General features: G+C 46.0%; 3 protein-coding genes and 1 pseudogene across 3 annotated transcripts; all 4 read left to right on the forward strand.

Moving 5' to 3' along the window:
• The first annotated feature begins 292 nt into the window (after nt 1-292).
• On the forward strand, nt 293-2,236 carry LOC147966917 (cytochrome P450 89A2-like). Its single transcript, XM_087529156.1, has 2 exons — nt 293-1,382; nt 1,472-2,236. Exons 1-2 carry the CDS (start codon nt 339-341, stop codon nt 1,964-1,966), a joined length of 1,539 nt encoding a protein of 512 aa, XP_087385282.1. The 5' UTR covers nt 293-338; the 3' UTR covers nt 1,967-2,236.
• Nucleotides 2,237-10,971: 8,735 nt separating this feature from the next.
• On the forward strand, nt 10,972-14,068 carry LOC147966918 (uncharacterized). Its single transcript, XM_087529157.1, has 5 exons — nt 10,972-11,383; nt 11,421-11,458; nt 11,557-11,667; nt 11,808-11,861; nt 13,410-14,068. The coding sequence occupies exons 1-5, from the start codon at nt 11,316-11,318 to the stop codon at nt 13,595-13,597; spliced, it is 459 nt and encodes a 152-aa protein (XP_087385283.1). The 5' UTR covers nt 10,972-11,315; the 3' UTR covers nt 13,598-14,068.
• Nucleotides 14,069-14,342: 274 nt separating this feature from the next.
• Nucleotides 14,343-16,941, forward strand: LOC147966919 (uncharacterized). The gene is made up of 2 exons (XM_087530978.1): nt 14,343-15,608; nt 16,594-16,941. The coding sequence occupies exons 1-2, from the start codon at nt 14,343-14,345 to the stop codon at nt 16,939-16,941; spliced, it is 1,614 nt and encodes a 537-aa protein (XP_087387104.1).
• A 1,435-nt stretch (nt 16,942-18,376) lies between these two features.
• LOC147966920 (EP1-like glycoprotein 2) lies at nt 18,377-19,105 on the forward strand (annotated as a pseudogene).
• Nucleotides 19,106-19,181: the final 76 nt, after the last annotated feature.

Consider the following 19,181-nt stretch of genomic DNA (forward strand, 5'->3'; position numbering starts at 1 on the left):
ACTTAAAAAAGTCCCTATAAGTCCCATCTAAACCAAATAAAAGGGACTTATAGGGATTTAAAGTGGGCATTTGGGACTTATGAAATAAGACTCTTAAGAAGGAACTTATAGAGACTTATAGTTGTAATATAGTCTTTTAGTTCATGTTAAGTCTCAGGAACCAAACAGGTAGGAACTTTTTAAGGACTTGAGACTTATAAATTGAAACTAAAAAAAATTCTAAAACTTATGAACCAAACAGGGCCTCAATCACTCGCTGCCGATCGATTGACATTATAAAAAGAGATGAAGAAGCGAAGCGCAGCCACTCACTGAAGGTAGGCATCTTGAGGTTAGGCATGGAGGACTGGGTGTACTACTCCCTCTCCATCACCTTGTGCCTCACCCTGTCCCTTGTATTCTCGTCCCGTTGTAAGGCCAAGGCGGCGGGTTCGTCGTTCCTCCCGCCTGGGCCGACCTCGCTCACGGCTTTCGGTCCGCTGCTGCTGCTCGCCTGGACAAGCGTCAACATCGAGTCGGTAGTCCGTGTGGCACGCTCATGGTACGGCCCCGTCTTCACGCTCTACCTCCTCCCCTCCTTCCCTGTCGTGTTCGTCGCCGACCGGGCCGTGGCGCACCGCGTCCTCGTGCAGCGCGGCGCGGCGTTCGCCGACCGGCCTCCGGCCAACTTCGCCACCCGCATCTTCTCCAGCGACCAGCACAACATCACGTCCGCCGCGTACGGCCCGCTGTGGCGCGCGCTCCGGCAAAACCTCACCGGCCGGGCGCTCCACCCGTCCAGCATCCCGCGGTATGCCGCCGCCCGCCGCCGCGCCGCCTCGGGCCTCGTCGACGGCATCGCACGCCAGATGCGAAGCCAAGGCGGGGTCGTCGTCATCGAGGGGCTCCTGCATGACGCTGTTTTCCACGTGCTTGCCTGCATGTGCTTCGGTCAGGGCCTCAACGCCGCCGCCATCGCGGCAGTCACGTCGCTGCAGAGGGAGTTTCTCAAGGTGGTGGTGGGGTTCCAGGTGTTCGGGTCCAACCCCAAGGTCACCAAGCTCCTCTTCTGGCGACGGTACCGGACGATGCTATCCATGCGACGGCGGCAGGAGGAGGTATTCATCCCGCTGATACGAGCGTGCCGTGCGCGGTGTAACACCTCCGGCAAAAGCTTTGAAATGGATTGCTACGTGGACTCGCTCATCGGCCTCCGCATCCCGGAACAAGATGGCAGCAGCAGGCACCTGACTGACGGCGAGATCGTCGCCTTGTGCACCGAACTCTTGTCTGGGGACGACTCTACGGTCAACGTGTTGCAGTGGGCCATGGCGAACCTCGTCACACGGCCGGAGATTCAGGCGAAGCTCCGGGACGAAATACACAACTTCGCCGACGGCCAGGTCCAGCGAAAATCAAAATTTGTGTGAATTCAATAAACATGTACATATGTATTAATTTTTTTATTTGAAAAAAACCAAAACTTTTACAGGTCGTCGAGGAGCACCTGCCGCAGATGCCATACCTCCGGGCGGTGGTCCTGGAGTCGCTGAGACGGCACCCACCGTCGCGCTTCATCCTGCCGCATGCGGCGGCCGGGGAGAACGGTGCGGTGCTGGACGGCTTCACCGTGCCGAAAGAGGTGGCGGTGAACTTCACGCTGGGCGACATGGCCATGGACAGGAAGGTGTGGCCGGACCCCACGCGGTTCCGGCCGGAGCGGTTCCTGGCGGGTGGTGAGGGGGAGGACCTGGACCTCACAGGGAGCAAGGAGATCAAAATGATACCTTTCGGTGCCGGCCGCCGGATGTGCCCTGGCATCGACATTTCGCTGCTGCACGTCAACCTCCTTGTGGCCACCATGGTGAGTGCGTTCCAGTGGAGCGAGGTGCCCGGCGAGCCGGTGGACTTCACTGACACGCTGGAGCTCACCATGGTCATGAAGCACCCACTCCGTGCCAAGGTTGTGCCATACCATGGCTACTAGCTAGCTTTTTTTTAGAAAAGGAGGCTTGTCCCCGGCCTCTGCATCTGAGCGATGCATGCAGCCATATTATTAAAAGTCTCAAAGTATCATAAAGTTAAATAAATATTAAGCTCGCAAACGGAGCAAAGAACTCATAAAAAACTCAATACCACAACCGGTACGAATAAAAGGACAAGATCTCTAGACTTCTATCCTGTTATGCGACCGTTATCCAAACCGGTTAAATATAGCCCGTGCTATCATCTCCCACTGGTTGCACCCAGTAACCAACGGCTCCCTGAAGTTCGTAGGAGTGAGTAAGGACCACGTACGGATCCATGCCGTAGCTCTGAAGATGACCTGCAAGAAGGTTAAAATATGTTGTTTGTTAAAAGTCATATTGTTCTTGCAATTCCATATAGCCCACATGAGCGCAGATATTCCAAGCCGGATACGAGACTCAGTAGTATGTTGTACTTCAGCTAACCCCAAATAATGATTCAATGCTAACCGAAGAAATAATGTTAAAGGCTATATGAATCGTTCGCCAAAGTAATTTTGCGAGAGGGCAATCTATGAAGAGGTGTTGTATTGTTTCATCATGACAACACAAACAATAGCGTGAACTGCCTACCCACCATTGCTTTAGTAAATTATCTTTGGTGAGGATCACTTGCTTGTGGACAAACTACAGAGAGGATGATACAGACATGAAATCACAAGGCATGTTTTCAGATGATAGTGCTACATCAGAAGAACCTGTTAAGCAGATTAGACGGCCACAACGACTACTCAGAGATAGAGATGGAATAATACGTGAGTTATGTGGGCCCAGGATTAGTATCATGCCAAAATATTCAATGTCTCTTACAAAACATATATCTGAAGTTACACCACAACACAAAGCTATTTGGGGTGGCAAAAGATGTACTGGTGTAGCATGTACCGATTGTTTGCAATCAAGAATGCATGGAAGGTTCGGATCCAGTACGGAGGAACAATATCCTCTTGATTTATTTAAAAGGAAACAACCTTGCCAAGTAATGAATGTGGATCCGGCTTGCCTGCTCCCTTTCCGTGCTCTCATCCGTGCTCCCACCTCATCCAACGGCTGTCTTTTTTTCTTTTTTCTTTCTAATCTAATCATCTCCCCCCTGATTTTAAGGGGTGTGGCCGGGCCTTATTTTGTTCCAATCAAATCAAGCCACGTATGCGGGAGTACGGATGGGCACACGGGAGGGGAGCAGGCAAGTCTCGTCCAATGAATGTACGCTTTGTTAAGACAAAGGAGATCAAGAAGGATTATGCACCTACCAAAGTGGAGCCAAAGTTCAGAACGCCACCTTGACAGATACGCACTGGAGATATACCACCAAATATTTGATTTAGTTTGCAAGTCACCAATCAGTTTAGATTCCCTATTATTAGGTGGTCTGGTTTAATATTTTGTTAATCCCAAGTTGTACTCACGTGACTTATCAACGTGAGAAACAAGTTGTACTAGTATAGGTGTTGTGGGCCTTAGGTCAAGCGCGTGCGTGAGTCTGGTAAACTAAATCACGTGAGACTTTTAGCAAGGGCGCCAGGATTGAGTTCCCAGTAGATGGGCAGTTGGGCCTTCAAATCCTGGAGGGTTTGGGATGGCATCTGATCTGCAGGTCCAGTCTGTGTGTGCGGCCTCAGATTGTTTGGAGGTGGTGACGAACATACAAGATGAAGTTCCTTGCCGGTATTATTCTATCCTGCAAGACATCAAGCACCAGTGGAGGCTATTTCAGAATATCAAGTTTACTCATGAAAATAGGAAGCATAATGGGAAGGCCCATGCCTTAGCAAAGGCAGCTGCTTCTCTTAGTCCCGGGCGCCATGTGTGGCTTAGTGTTTTGCCCGATATCACCTGTATCCCTATGTGTTTGAACGCTTAATAAAGGATGCAGTTGCTCAAAAAAAAGGTGTCAGGCGCTTGGGCATTTTTAGTTCACACAGGGTAGAATTCTGTGTAGCGGATGTTTCGCTAGCGCCCACAATTAGCGTCTACTATTGGAATTGAAGGTGCTCTGTTGATTTTCTTTTTTGACTGCATTTATTTTTATATCCTAAGCGCCTGAATAAGCTCCCCCGTTGAAGATGCCCTCATGTACATTAGTACACATTACCCTTGATTTCTGCATACAGATGCATGATGTGTGCATATGACGTGATAAATGTGAAATTTTGTGTGTGATGATTGAGTACGAATATTTTATTTTCATGAAAATATGTTTGCAAATAAGTGTTGTTTACAAATAAGTGATGTTGTTCATGAGAATGTGGTGATGTTTATGTGAGTATGTGTTGTTGTCATGATGTGTTATCATTTATAGATCATTATTAGTTGTTGTCTATGACTATGTAAGACTCAAATTGATGTGTTCCAAATCTCGGTAATTTTACACGCGAGTACCCATTTACCCTGATGGGTAACGGGTATGGAAAAAAAATCGTACCCACCGCTGATGGGTAAGGTTTGGGGCAAATGGGGTGGCTCCACCCGTACCGAAACCCGGTGGGTGCTTTCACCCGTTAGATGAAGATTGGATGTTAGGGAATACCATCATTTGTAAGCATTGCTAGCACATTAGATCATCGACCAGAATATGAGGGCCACATGATCAACTTGCCTGCTGAAGCTGCTACAACCGAACTTCTAATATAATTCCTGAACAATGTCCGGTGTATCAAATTCGTCTGTTTGTATTAATAAAGACACATCAATTGTTTCCAATTGCACCCATGAGTCAACAACTAGGGAAACAGTAGTAAACTGACCATAAAAGCAGCAAATTTCTTGGCTCGATTATATACAAATCTATAACTGACATGCACTGGGCGCGTCGGGGAGGCGGCCGAGATCGGCGGGCACGTTCACGAGGACGAGGTCCCTGACGCCCTTGGCGGCGAGGAGGTGCGGCCACTTGGCGAGCCTGCTGAGGTCGCAGTATCCGATGCTGGCGGTGGTGAAGTGGCCCGGGTGGGTGGCGAGGAACCGGTTGACGGCAGCGGCGCGCGCGATGGGGCTGCCGGACGGGAGGTGGGCGTCGTAGAAGACGAGCGGCGTGGAGGGCCGAAGGTGGCGCCAGCGCGAGGCAAGCGCGGCAGTGCGGGCAGCGTCCCTGGCGGGGAGCTGGGACACGATGCCTTGGAGGAGGTCATCATGGAGGGCGCTAATGCGGTCCTTGCCAAAGTCGTGGTCGGTCACGGCGGCGGAGAGGGAGACTCTCTCGGCCCTGACGATGGCGTCGCGCCTGAGGAACCACTCCAAGAAGTCCAGGACGGCGGCGGGGATAGCTCCGAGGTCAAGCTGGCAATGGGGATTACTCAGGTGGGTATTGGACTCCCATCCCCGTCCCCGCGATAGCCTTTCCATGCCCGTCCCCATCTCCATACCCGTCGCGGGGATAAAAGTATTCCCTTCCCCATCCCGTCGGGTTTTTTATCCCCATGGGGAAACTCATACACACAATAAATAACAACCTTCGATAGTATTTCAGTAGAAAAAAGTAGCATTTTAGCATAATAAATAATATTTTTTGGCTAGGTTGGGGTTTTCTTAGGGCTTTTTTACCAAAGGGATGGGATGGAAGGAAAATTGGGTGGGTAAGGGCAGCAATTACATGGGGTATACTAATTTTAGAGCCCACATGTAAGGCTTAATGGGTAAGGCGGCTAACGGGCACGAATAATGCTATCCATTCCCATCCTCCTCTTGCGTTGGGTAAGGTATTTAACCTACCAGCTTCGCCATGGACATTAAAGCTTGCACATACCCGTTCCCTGATAGAGTAATTACCCATAGGGACGCGGGTAGCGGTTAACCATCGCCCGCCTGACTCCGAGAGTTTCGGCCAGATCAGAGGACAGAGCAGTCGGGAGTGGAGTGGAGTCGAGGTGTGGTGTGGGGGGAAGAAAACCCAGTGGGCTCCGGGAGCGGCTCGCTAGCAGGCCCGCGGACCAACCCACTTACCGGCTCACCCATGGAATGTTCACATGAAATGCTTCTCAAAAAAATGTAGCTAATAATGGTTGTAGATTAATTACTAAAGCCTTTTCTATTGAAAAAGAAAAAATATTAGTAACTTTTTTCCCTACAAGATGCTACTCCTTGTTAGATCTTTACGATTTGAAGATGTTGTCCTTGTAGTATTTCAGTCTGGCGATGCCCTGAGTTTTTCCTTTCCTTCCTGTGAATGATGATGTCATAAGTGGTGACGACAAAGAGACAAGGTCTTGTCGCAAAAAAGAGACAAGGTCAAATCTCTGTAACCAGTTTACCATCATGAAAGATCTCAAATTAAACTCATAGTCATAGCGCTTATGAATATTGACATGTTAGCACAAGGCTAATGACCTTCTTAATGTCCACCCATAATGTTCCAGTCCAACTTTTGGCAACATGTGACATGAGTAGCTAACAAATGTTTCTCAAAAAAAAGAGTAGCTAATAAATAGTTCTAGATTAATTACTAACATTTTCAATTGAAAAATAAAAAATATTAGTAACTTTTTCCTACAAGATTCTACTCCCTCATTTCATATATGCAAAGAGCACCTAGATTTATCTTGAATCAAAATGTTTTATGTTTGATCCACACAACCATTCATTATCACCAGATCTATTAAGGAAACATGTAATTACATAAGCTAAACAATTTATTTAACAACTGCATGTTCATGTGTCCTGCTTTTTTATTGGTCATTTGGCATCAATTATCTAGAGATTTAAAAGGGGTGCAGGAACTCACGAGAAATAAATCTCCCCCTTGGTCTTGCCGAACGGCATAACAAACCCGAACAATGATCACGTATTTGACGAGTTTTCTCACAAAAATTCTCACTTAGGATGCCTGCCAAAATGCTCTCTATTGCTTCAATAGTACCGTAGCAACCTTGCTTAAGTTCATAAAATATCATTTCAATCTAAAAATTAAGCATAGCCTCGAAACAAAATTTCCTTGGGATCCGTGCTTCCTTCCTTATACCATATTTCTTTTGGCACTTCTCCAAAATTTAGCCCACCAGCCACTAGCACCTCTCAAGTTCCATCAAATGACAAAACAAAAGCAATACTTCAAATGTAGATGAAACAACTAATACATGCACATTGCTGGAATCAAGCAACCTTTGGAATTTTCAGTTGTGTCCACAACATCGGGTGTGAGACTGAGAAGAGTGCGCTAGAGCAGGTGAATAGCTAGGCGCGGACAAGCTCGCCTAGAATTCTCTCTCCAATCCTGGCTATGTATTCATTCGATGCTCAACTTACGGCAACATGTTCGTTATGCTCCATCCATGTACACTTTGAAAATGGCTACCTGTTAGATCTTTGCAGTTTGAAGATGTTGTCCTTGTAGTATTTCAGTTCGGCGATGCTTAATCTGATATCGTCCATTGCCCTATAAGTTTTTCCTTTCCTAAGAGTTTGTTTTCTTTCTATGAATGATGATGTCTCAAATGGTGATGACTAAGGGGGAAGATCAAATCTCTGCGACTAGTTTACCATCATGAAAGATCTTAAATCAAACTCGTAGTCATAGTGCTTAGGAATGTTAGCATGCTAGCACAAGGCTAAGGACCTTGCTCCAAGCTTTGTAATCGGGTACAATTATGAAAAAAATAGGTATTATGTATTTTCATGTAAACCCTATACGTACTGGTGCTTAAATATATCAGATGTATCAAGAATACAAGGCTTTGTTTAACTAGTTACAATAGAAATTGAATATCCTGCTTATCCATGGCGAATGTTTAACTAGTCTTCTTCAACAAAGTAAAACTCATATCATTTCAAATAGACATACCTGTTAGGGGACCACAACAAAAACAAGTGCAAATAACACATGGATTGGTGGAATAGGAACAAATTGACAAAATGCAAAGATAATTAAAAAATCAACATTCTAAAAAATTACTTTAGCTTTAGGGTATCGCCGGGGCCCAAAGCCATTATACTGCTCACATCAACAATCTCAAGTGGGAAGACGGTTGCAGGCTAGTGATGTAAATTTCGCCTTTTGCATGGGGTCCTAACATTGGCGCACTCGAGTGGTGTGAAGAGTACAAAAGCTCAGATGCTTAGGTTCCTTGTGGTGGAACCAACCCAACAGGGTTCATGCCCTAGACTTGTCACTGGTGCTCGCATTTTTCTAAATTTATTCAAGACTTTTTGACGATGTTTGTTCAGTAGTAGGAGACGCTTCCGTCAACTACAATATGGTTGTGGTAACTTCGTCAATCTCAAATATTGATGTTGTCTCAGTATCTCAGAGGTGCTCATAAGGGTAGAGTATGCCTCCATGTGTTTATAGAGGTGAGTGTATGCACGTATATGTGGGCATATGTGATTGTGTTGCGTTCTTTTTTCTTTGGCAAAGTGGCGGTAGAGTGAGAGAGGGGAAATTGAGTGGATATATTTAGAAAGGATGGCGAAAACTTGACAGGAGCGAATGTGTGAGAAAGAGGGGAGAAATAAATGAATCAAAATAAAATAAAGAAAATCAAAAATGTAAAAATATACTTCGTGTTGTATCAAAGTGACGGTGTTATATATCGGCCAAAATGAAGCCTACCAAGTGTTATATATCAACCACTCGGCTTAGATACGGATATTAAAAAGGACATTATGGTCACGTGGTTGTAAGCCGTGTGTTCTCTCATCGAGCACTCGGTTTATATGAACACCCTCACGAAGCTGTCAAGTGCGGGGATTATGGTCACGTGGCAGGAAGTACGTCAGGCGTCTCTTATAACCCGAGTTCTTTTCACACAGTATGCCAAGTGTATTAAGGGCGGTTCTCGGCGTACAACGTTATAAGCTGAGAGCCATTATTTTGCTGTGGGTATTAGGGTTTTGACTCGGCTTACACGTACGGCTATACACCGATTTTGGAAGATAAATTGCGCTCGGCTTACAGCTGAACACAAGACAACATGTGATTTTTCATGTAATGTAAGATGCAGGGGCGCAACAACCAGGAGAAAAGAGGTAACCTTTACGATCATCTAATTAAAAATTGCTCTTTTTTTAATTAGGATTGGTGCTATTTTTTTCCTAAAAGTTGTTCGTTGATGCTTCAGAAACTTATTCATCCAACAAATTTTGGGTAGCAACAACAACAACAACAACAATAACAACAAAGTCTTTAGTACCAAATAAGTTGGGGTAGGTTAGAGGTGAAACCCATAAGATCTCGCAACCAACTCATGGCTCTCGCACATGAATAGCAAGCTTCCATGCACCCTTGTTCATAGCTAGCTCTTTGGTGATACTCCAATCCTTCATGTCTCTCTTAACGGACTCCTCCCATGTCAAATTCGGTCTACCCCGCCCTTTCTTGACATTCTCCGCACGCTTTTAGCTGTCCTCTATGCATTGGAGCTTCTGGATGCCTACGCTGAATATGTCCAAACCATCTCAGACGATGTTGGACAAGCTTCACTTCAATTGGTGCTATCCCAACTCTATCTCGTATATCATCATTCCGGACTCGATCCTTCCTCGTGTGGCCACACATCTATCTTAACATACGCATCTCCGCCACATACAACATTGCTGGTCGAACCGCCGTCCTGTAGAACTTGTCTTTTAGCTTTTGTGGCACTTTCTTGTCATATAGAACAAATTTTGGGTAGCAAGCTTAACCAATTTTGTCACTAATTGACGGTTTCCGCTTCATATTACAAAATCGCAATTGATGATAAATTAAACTGAAAATATAGTTTCAGTGCACCATACCTAAAACCATGGCGAGGATAAAACAAATCTCACCCACATGAGCTGGTTTCTAAGTGAAGAATCACAACAGCGAACGGATAGACCTGACCATCTTCTTGTGTCGTTGCGTGCACGCTCGCAAGGTGCAGCGTGAGAGCGCCGGCATGGATTGCAACCTTCACGGTCAATGGCAATTGGCAGTTTCCCCAGACGCCCTAGGCGTAGCGACGGCGCCGAACTGCACGATCGCTAAAAGCTCCTCTAACGTCGAACTTGCCAAGGAAGACCTATTTCTATTTAATAGTGGGCTAGATCGAGTACTATTTGAGCTTCCTTCTCCCTAAGTCACCTTACAAAAATCAAATAATTTCAAAACACTTAGGCACGGCACATTAACTTCATCCTTGTTTTTTGTTTCGTAACTTATCAACTAATAAGAGATGTGGGTCGTGCATGCTTCTAATGACTTGAGACTATCAAACATGACATGCATTAGTTAGTTCATTATATGTAATGCTATTAATTTACAAAAATAAACATTAAGTTCTTTCGTTTTCCCCTCCGTTTTGGTCGCATTGCACAACCTAAGATGATTTATGCACCTAGATGGAGGGAATAGTAAGTTTGCACTGAACGTGGGCTGGACATGAAGCCTTGACGACGTTGGTAGGGGCAATTACTCTTAATTGTAATTAACAGAGACAAAGATACAATCCAGATTATCATGCCAATGCAAAGTACTTCGTTCCTCCGGGTTTATTAGGCCCCCTTGTATTTACTATCAAACATTGATCATAAGGGAACCAACTTGTGGTTGGGATGGTTAGGTGAACAGTGGTATACCCAGCCCATCAGGGTTTAAGTCCCGGTGTTCGCATTTATTCTGCATTTATATGCCGGCCCAGTCTCTCGGAGGTGCTCATAGGGGTAGGGTGCATGTAGAAAAATGTGTTCATAGGGATGAGTGTATGCGTGTTTATGTGAGTGCTTGCGTCTCTATTGTGTTAAAAAAAATGTTGATCATAAAGTTAACTAATTAAATATAGATTATATGTCAAAATACATACAACAGAAATCCTCTTTTAAAAATTTCTAGCATATAAATTATACTCCCTTCGTCCGAAAAAATTTATCCCTCAAATGGATGTAGAGGAACAAGCTTGGTAAAATTTTCGGGCGGAGGGAGTATGTTGTTAGTTATATACTCCCTCTGTTCCGAAATGTAGGTTGTTGGGGGTTTTTTTAGTTCAACTTTCGTCTAGTAACGAAATATCGGCACTTTCCAATTTTGCCCCCTGGCGTCGCTCCACTCGCTCGCTCACCGCCCAGCCGCACTGCCCGCGCTCACTCTCTCCCACTCGCCCAGCCGCACTAGCCGGCCTCCCCGTCGCTCGCCGGCCTCCCCCCTCTCCCCGTAGCTCGCCGGCCTCCTCGTTGCTCGCCGGCCTCCCCGTAGCTCACCGGACTCTCCCTCTTCCACCGCCACTTCTCCACCACCCCGCCTCCACTCACACCCCGGAGGTAAACAATTTCCAATCTTTTGCGCCGGCGACGAGCTTCTACTCCACGGAGGCGTGGATGTGGATGTTCTAGCGCTGGATCTGGGCGACAGAGGCGTGGATGTGGAGCGGCGCCCGAGCGGCGGATCTGGAGCGGTGCCGGCGCGGCGGAGCAGCGGATCTGGAGCGACGTCGTCCTCCTTGCGGTGCCCTGCCCCGCTACGCCACGTCGTCGTCTTCGCGGAGTAGCTGCTTCCTCCCGCGGTAAGTACTCTGTACTCCTGGTAGTCTTTCTTCCTGCCGGTCGATTTGTTTGATCTGAAACCGTTGTCTCTTTTGCTTGGTTGGTTGGATACCAACAGTGAAAATGGAGGACGAGAGGGAGGGGCAGATGATGGCCGCCATCATGGATTTGAATCTTCTCTTCTTACGTTGCTGTAGTACTGGCTGCAGTCTTGCTGTACAATCACTTGGTAAACATCTTGCTCATGTACTGCTAGTTTCAGTTAACTGTTCATGTTAACCATCTTGCTCATGGATTTATTCCCTTTTCTTCATTGATGTACTGTTAAACATCTTGCTCATGTGGTCATCTTGCTCAGAGGAATTCAAGGCCTGATGTGTCCTTCTGGGAGCCATGGCTACTTCTTCCCATGCCCTGCGTCAGGTATGTACTCCTACTTCCTTGCTTGTGTGAGCATTACTGAATTTCTTAGCCCTTTAGCATGACTGAATTTATGTCAGAGATTTCCAGCAAGGATTAGTGCTTGAGCATGACTGAAAAATCATGCTCAAAGATTATTGCTTGTTGTAGTACTGGAGTACTCCACAAAATTGCATCATGCTGTACTCCAGCAAATTGCATCATGCCGAACAATGACATTCCAGCAAGGATTAGTGCTTGCTGTAGTGTCTTGGAGTACTCCAGCAAATTGTTTAAACAAATTTTTTTGTCTGTATTGAAACTTTTGTTTGCATGCTTCTGAATGCTCTGATGAAAATACAGAGAAAAACATACAGTAAAATAACAGTAGCTACAGATCTGACAAATGGTGCAAATGCTTTGCTCTAGACACTAAGTTTTTACTACTCCAAGTAAATTAACTGAAACTTGTTGTTCAATCATTTGCTTGTTGTTCTTGTCAGTAAATGAAACCTTTAACTAGTACTCCTTTCAGATAAGAGTAAATGAAACGTTTTGTTTAACTAAAACTAAATGAAAATTTTCCTTTAATTAAAACCAAATGAAACTTTTCAGTTAATTAAAATTACTCCTTTAAATGAAATTTTAATTAATGCTTGCTGATCTTGAGGAGTAAACAAGTTGATTGGTGATATGTACGAGCAGGACAAGCAAAACACTTTGTTTCTGAAAAATACAGAGAAAACATGTTTCAGTTTTTTGCTGTAGTTTTGCTTGCATCTGTGATTTTAGTTCTGTAAAAAACATTATCGTAAAGTATCTGTAAAATATCTGCTTTAGTTTCAGTAGTGCTTGCTTGGTTGCTTGCAGTAGTTTAGTGTAGAACTCTTGCTTGTGTTCTCTCCTACTCCTCTTGCTTTCTTACTCCTCTCCTCTCTTCTCCAGATTGCACTAGTGAGGATTAGGATTGCAAGTGTAGCAGTATTATTGGAGTGCCCTCTTCTCTCTTCTTGCTCTCTTCTTTCTCTCTTCTTGCTCTCTTCTTCTCTTTCTCTTCTCTTCTCTTTCTTCTCTCTTCTCTATCTTTTGCCCTCCAGTACTGCCCTCTTGCAGTAGTACTCACTGTGTGTGGTCTTTAATTGTCACTCTAACAATTGTCTCTCTTCTTGCCCTCTTGCAGGAGTAGTTTAGTTGCTCTCTTCTCTCTTCTCTTTCTTCTGTCTTCCCTTTCTCTTCTCTTCTCTGCTTGCTCTTCTACTCCTCTTCTACTCTCTTCTCTGCCAGTTTTAGTGTAGGACTAGTGTAGGAGTACAAGCAACCTTCTTCTCATCTCTTCTCAGTCAATTAAACCTTTTCAATTCAGTAAATGAAAGTTTTCATTAAACCTTTTCTGTTAAATAAAAAAAATTAGTAAATGAAAAGCTGCTGCTGCTGCTGCTGCTGCTCTGAAACTACTGCTGCTGCTTGTTAAACTACTGCTGCTGCCATACTCCACCTGCAGAAGAACCCAGCAGCTGTTGTTGCTGCTGCTGATCAGTGTGACTCTAAACTTTGTTGTTGCTGCTGTTGCAGGAGAAGGAGCACGCCCAGGAGAAGAAGGATCGGGAGAAGGCCCTGAGTACCTGGGATCGCTGCTGCTAGATCTGGATCTGGGACCTGGGACTGCTGCTGCCGCGTGCTCCTTCTGGGAGACGAGGACCCTCCTTGGCGCCCCTGGATCGCTGCTGCTGGAGACGAGGACCTGGGCCTGGGAGCGCTGAGGAGAAGTAGGGGACCTGGGCCTGGGAGCGCCTGGGACCTGGGCGCGTGGAGGAGAAGCAGGGGCGGGCGGGCGGACGATGGCCTGGCGGAGAATTTCAAATCCTCGGATGGAGGAAGAAGACGATGGGGATACCGATTCATACTAGGGGCAGCGACGTAAATTCCACCGTTTTCACCTGGTCGGAACCAATCCTCCAGCGACCTATATTTCGGAACGGAGGAAGTAGATGGTTAAATTTGACAAAAATACAAAGGGGCTTAATAAATCCGGACAGAGGAAGTAGTCTCTTTTTTTGCGGGAAGAGGAAGTAGTCTAGCTAGAGAGGAAGTAGTCTAGCTATAATCTTATTTTATATTCACGTTCTTATTCATGTAAGAAATTATTATATATCAGCGTCAATATTTTTGTACCCACAAATAAAGAATATACTCCCTCTGTCCCATAATATAAGAACGTTTTTTAGACTACACTAATGTAAAAAACGTTCTTATATTTTATATTTTGGGACGGAGGGAGTATATGATTGCGGCAAAAAAAAAAACTGTTTTGTTCTGCATGACGCATATCAGGGAGCAGCAGATGAGATTGCTGCCTGGAATCGATATGCACACATCGACGGCTAGCATCTGCACCTCCACGCTTGCGGGGCCTTCGTCCCCATTGCAAACCCTAGCAGCAGCCGCGCGTACGTAGACCGATTTTTCTGACGGATAACCAGATCGATCGAGCTACTCTACCCAAACATGTCCACGCCGCCGCGACGGTGGACCGAGCTCCCGCCTGAACTGCTCGCCGCCATCTCCGGCCGCCTGCACGACGCCACCGACTTTGTCCGCTTCCACGCCGTCTGCGTCTCGTGGCGGGAATCTCTGCCACCCCAGACGACCGTGCTCCGCCCCCTCCTCTTCCCCTGGCTCGTCGCCCGGCCGTCCTGCCGCCGCATCGGGCTCCGCTGCGTCTTCTCCAAGACGAGCTACCACGCGGAGGTCCACCCGAGCTTCCACGAGCTCGGGTGGGTGGCACGAGCCGACGGCACGGCGTACTGGTTCTTCAGCAACGGCAGCCCTAATAACAATAAGCTGGTCGACCCTCTCACCGGAGACGCCACCCCTCTGCCGCCCTTCCTGCACGTCGATGATAAGTGGAATATCGCAGACAAGTCCCATGGCGTCGTCTATGGCGACGGAACCGTCTTCCTCTACAGCTTCTGCAAACCGGAGGACGACCCTGAGCAAGGCACGGCGTACACTGCCATCCGAGCGGCCATCCTCAGTCCCGGCGACACCGCATGGACGGTCGTCCAGAGAGCTCTCAGGATTGGGAGGAACAACTTACGGTTCGAAAACAATCATGGTGAAGAGAATCAGTGCTTTGCCGCATACCATGACGGCAAGATCCTGGTGTGCGTGAACGGGGATACTACCAATGACATCTGGCACCTCCTAGTGCCGTCTGCGGGAACCATGCACACTGCCATTATTGTTGAAAACGATGACATGTGCGCTACGTCATGGCGTCTCGTCTCCAGCCACATACTTGAATCCCGCGGCGAGTTGCTACGACTGTCCGTCCTACTCCGTTGGCCCAATCACCGGATCTCAGAACATCAGTGCCACAGCAACGAGGCAGAGGCGCACGCACTCACGGTTAGGGTGCACACACTCGTGGAAGAGGCTGGCGTATGTGGTAGACGTACGATGCGGTGGGCGAGAAGGGACGGCCTGAGCTTCACCGACCGTGTCATGTTTCTAGGGTTCCCAAGCAGCTTCACAATGGAGGCCGCAAGGTTTCGTGGCGGGGAGGACGACGTGATCGGCGGGTGCGTTTACTTCTTCCTGCGGTGGTCTAGAGTATACAACTTGTCGTATTCGTCGTCGACTGGCGTGTTCAGGCACAACCTCATCGACAACAAAACCAAGTTCATGGAGTACCTGCCGCTAAATTGGTGGGGCAGTCAAAATGGCGCCGGTATGTGGCTCGTCCCCGGGCCTCCCATTGCTCAACTCCAGGTAAAGCCTGCACCATTATTGTACAATCTGGTCAATTGTATTGGGTTGATCACTAATCACATATGCAAGTCATACAATGCATCACCAAAAAAAGATCTTTTGAAATCAACGTTTTGTATTTCCTAGTCACACAAAAAATTCTTTAGCATCGGTCAATTTGGGGATTTTAGAGGACAGAGGAGAGCAGTGTTGAGGCCATGACAAGAGACGACGTGGTCAGCCGCGGCGTCACTGGTGCAAGCGAGGATGAGGGTTAACGGGTTAGGAGGAGGTGCTACTGCCGTGGAGTCCAACGGCTAATTCCAAATCAACTGCTTCTAAATTCAAGCAATTGACACCTAGGTAGTTCCTCTGAAACCACATTGCACCATATTTATGAAAGTGATAATTCTAAATTACATAAGAGTTAATTTAAGACTAGAGATAAAAATTCTGACACAACGTGCGAATTTTGTAAGGCTGGTCGTAATGGTAGTATCATAGCTAGTATCATGCATGCCAACTAGGCAATTTTGATGAGGTGTCATGGCATTAAATGAAGAAAAAGATGGTGGAGTATCATATCATAATGCCGTATCATAATAAATGCTATGCTGCTTTGTGTCATGCATGACAATAAATATAGTACTACATGATACTAATATATAATACTATGCATTAGGGAGGTGGTATCACACACTAGTATCATATGCATGATACTAGTATATGATACTCCCCATTACAACCAGCCTAAGGTTGACCTTGTGTTGTCCTTGTGGAATACGTGACAAATCAGAAGCTAATCCTCTACATTTATTTCCTTTCTCAAAAATATATTTGACTATTTTCAACGCCAACTAGAAGATCATTTCTATACTTCGTAAATGATGATTATTATTATGCTGGAACTTCGACTCACTTTCTCACTTATGTAGGCACGCACGCGTGCATGTGTGTTTGGCATGATCAAATGGCATGGTCCATAACCTAGCTTGTTTTTGTTCAGGCAATTAGAGAAAGGCTGGAGGCTCCAAAGGCAAATAGCTCTATCCGCAAGGAGATGCCATCAGAACGGTCCAAGGAACCCTTCTTCAGTTTCGTCGTGCAGAACTTGCCTCCAAACATGGACAACTCTTTGTTGCACCGCTTCTTTACCAAGCATGGTGAAGTTTCCACTGCCGAGGTGACCTCACCTAGGATGGGACGTGTTACCATAGCAATGGTGGCGGTGGACAGGCCGGATGAGGCCGAGGCCATCTTGAATGGGTTGGTACTAGATGGCCATACCCTCACAGTGAGTGGTTGTACCACAAATTCAGCGTTGTCTGTGTCCAAGTTGCCAATGACATGGTGAACTTTGTGATTGGTTGAAATGTTCCCACCTGGAAAATAGTGCATAGTCTACAGAGGTTTTTAAAAAACCTTGACTGTATAATTTTCCAATTTGTACTGTGGAGATTTTTGGGTGGCACCACGGAATATGGATAGGACCTCAACCTTCCAAGCCATAGGCATAGTTTCGATGTCATACGATTTCAATGTTGCTAGCGTGTTTTTTTTCCTATTATGCACGTTAGTTCGTGGTGGATGCGTGCATTTTAGTCATGCAGATGTCGGCATATACTCATTATGTTGTATATCCTCTTGATGCTATATTATGAGTTAAAATAAAAGTGTCCTTTTATCGAAAAAGATGAGATAGCTATGGAATATGATGAGCTCATAGCAAACAGGTTGGCCTAAAATTTTCTTCCTCTCCAATCCTAGCTATTCATTCTATGCTCAACTATCAGTAAAGTATCTACTACACTCCATCCATGTCGCCTTCGAAAAGCGGCTACTAGTTAGATCTCTGCAGTTTGAAGATGTTGTCTTTGTAGTATTTCAATTCTGCGATGCTCCCTTTTTGGTATCATCCAGTGCCCTGTGAATTTATTCCTTTTCCTATGCGTTTGTTTCCTTTCTGCGAATGATGACGCAAAGAAACACAAGGTCACGTCTTGACAACAAGTTTACCAGGAAAGATCTCAATGTTAAAACTCATAGTACTCAAGAATGTAAACATGTTAGCCTAATGTGTTAACAATGACATATATTCAAGCAATGACCTTCTTATTCATTGCCATTTTCTAATCGTCGCAACATATATTAGTAGACCAAGCTAGTATTTATTGTACTTATTGGGTAGGATTTTCGAACATTGCTAGGATGTGATGTGTCTTGCCATTCTCTACTCTGAAAGCTCATCCCCAGCCACCTAATTGTACTTGAGTGCCATCTTCCCGGCAATCACATCTTCTCCAGCGGCCTCTCAGCATCATCAGGTGTGACCTTGACCTCATGTTCCTGTTTCCATTCTTCAAGGCACTGTCATGAACATCTGGATCGGCCTTTGCATTTTTTATTTTGGATCTTTTCGTGTTTCAAAGAAGCCGAGTAGTAAAAGCTCATCTTTGCAATACCCAAATCAGTTTCTTGCCGGCCCATCATTAAGCCAAGAAATAACTACCATTTCTGCTGCTTCCTAACTTCAGCTTTGAGCCTACTCAAGCACCGTGCATCTTATGACTATTCTTCGCCGTACTTGTAGCTGCAACACCCTTTCTCTCCACAATGAAGGGCCTGAATTATCCAAATATAAACCCAAACTCTCGACGGTGTGGATCAACAACGCCGTCGCTGGTACACTCAGCATGCACTCTATTCTCACCAGTTTACGACAAGATCCCTCTGGCGATGGAAGCGCCTTTGCCGCGGGATTCTTATGTGTCTCCACCCTTGCATGCGACATGTCCCTTTTTGTTGTCTGGACCGACCTTTATCCTGCGACGGCGGTTTGGTCAACTAACCGAGATCGCCTTGTTGGGAAGAATGCCACCCTTGAGCTTTCCACTGATGCAAACTTGGTCCTCCTGGATGCTGATGGTAGCCATATTTGGGCAAGTAACGACTCAGGCCGGTCTGTTGCCGGCATGGTGATCAATGAGAATTTTTTAGCAGGGTAGTGACCAATGGGATTGGATTCCTTGTGTTGTTTGATTAGAGCAATGTGGCAGTCATTTGATCCTCCTACTGCACATTGGTCCGTGGACAGTCACCCGTGGAAGGCATGAAGCTCATAGCAAATACCTCTGCAATAAATACGAGCAAGAATCAGCTCTATATCGACGTGCTCCGATTTGGATTATATGAATCTTCAACACCACAATTCTACATTCGGTGACTGGTCACAGGAGGGAAAACGATCTGGCTATATTTATGAATGAAAGCCTCACAATCTTTGTGCGGTCAGATAGGTACGGTGGTATCTCATTGCAAGTAACCAAATCCAACCAACACATGCATGAGACTAGAGTCAGATGGAAACTTGAGGCCGTACGAATTGGCTGGTGGACTGCATGTATATTTTTTTTTCGAAAAGGGGGATCTCCCTAGCCTCTGCATCAGAGTGATGCATACAGCCATTTTATTAACCAAATAAAAAGGTTCCAACAAGGTTTCGAAGTCTTGAACTGTAGAAAAAAAAAAGGACAGCAAGCTCACACAGAGCCAAAAAGGGCTAGAAATACAAACTAGCCAAGAAAAGACGCCACA

Source organism: Triticum urartu, chromosome 6A (genome assembly GCF_056163025.1).
Source record: "Triticum urartu cultivar PI428250 chromosome 6A, HENAU_Tu73, whole genome shotgun sequence".
Classification (NCBI taxonomy): Eukaryota; Viridiplantae; Streptophyta; class Magnoliopsida; order Poales; family Poaceae; genus Triticum; species Triticum urartu.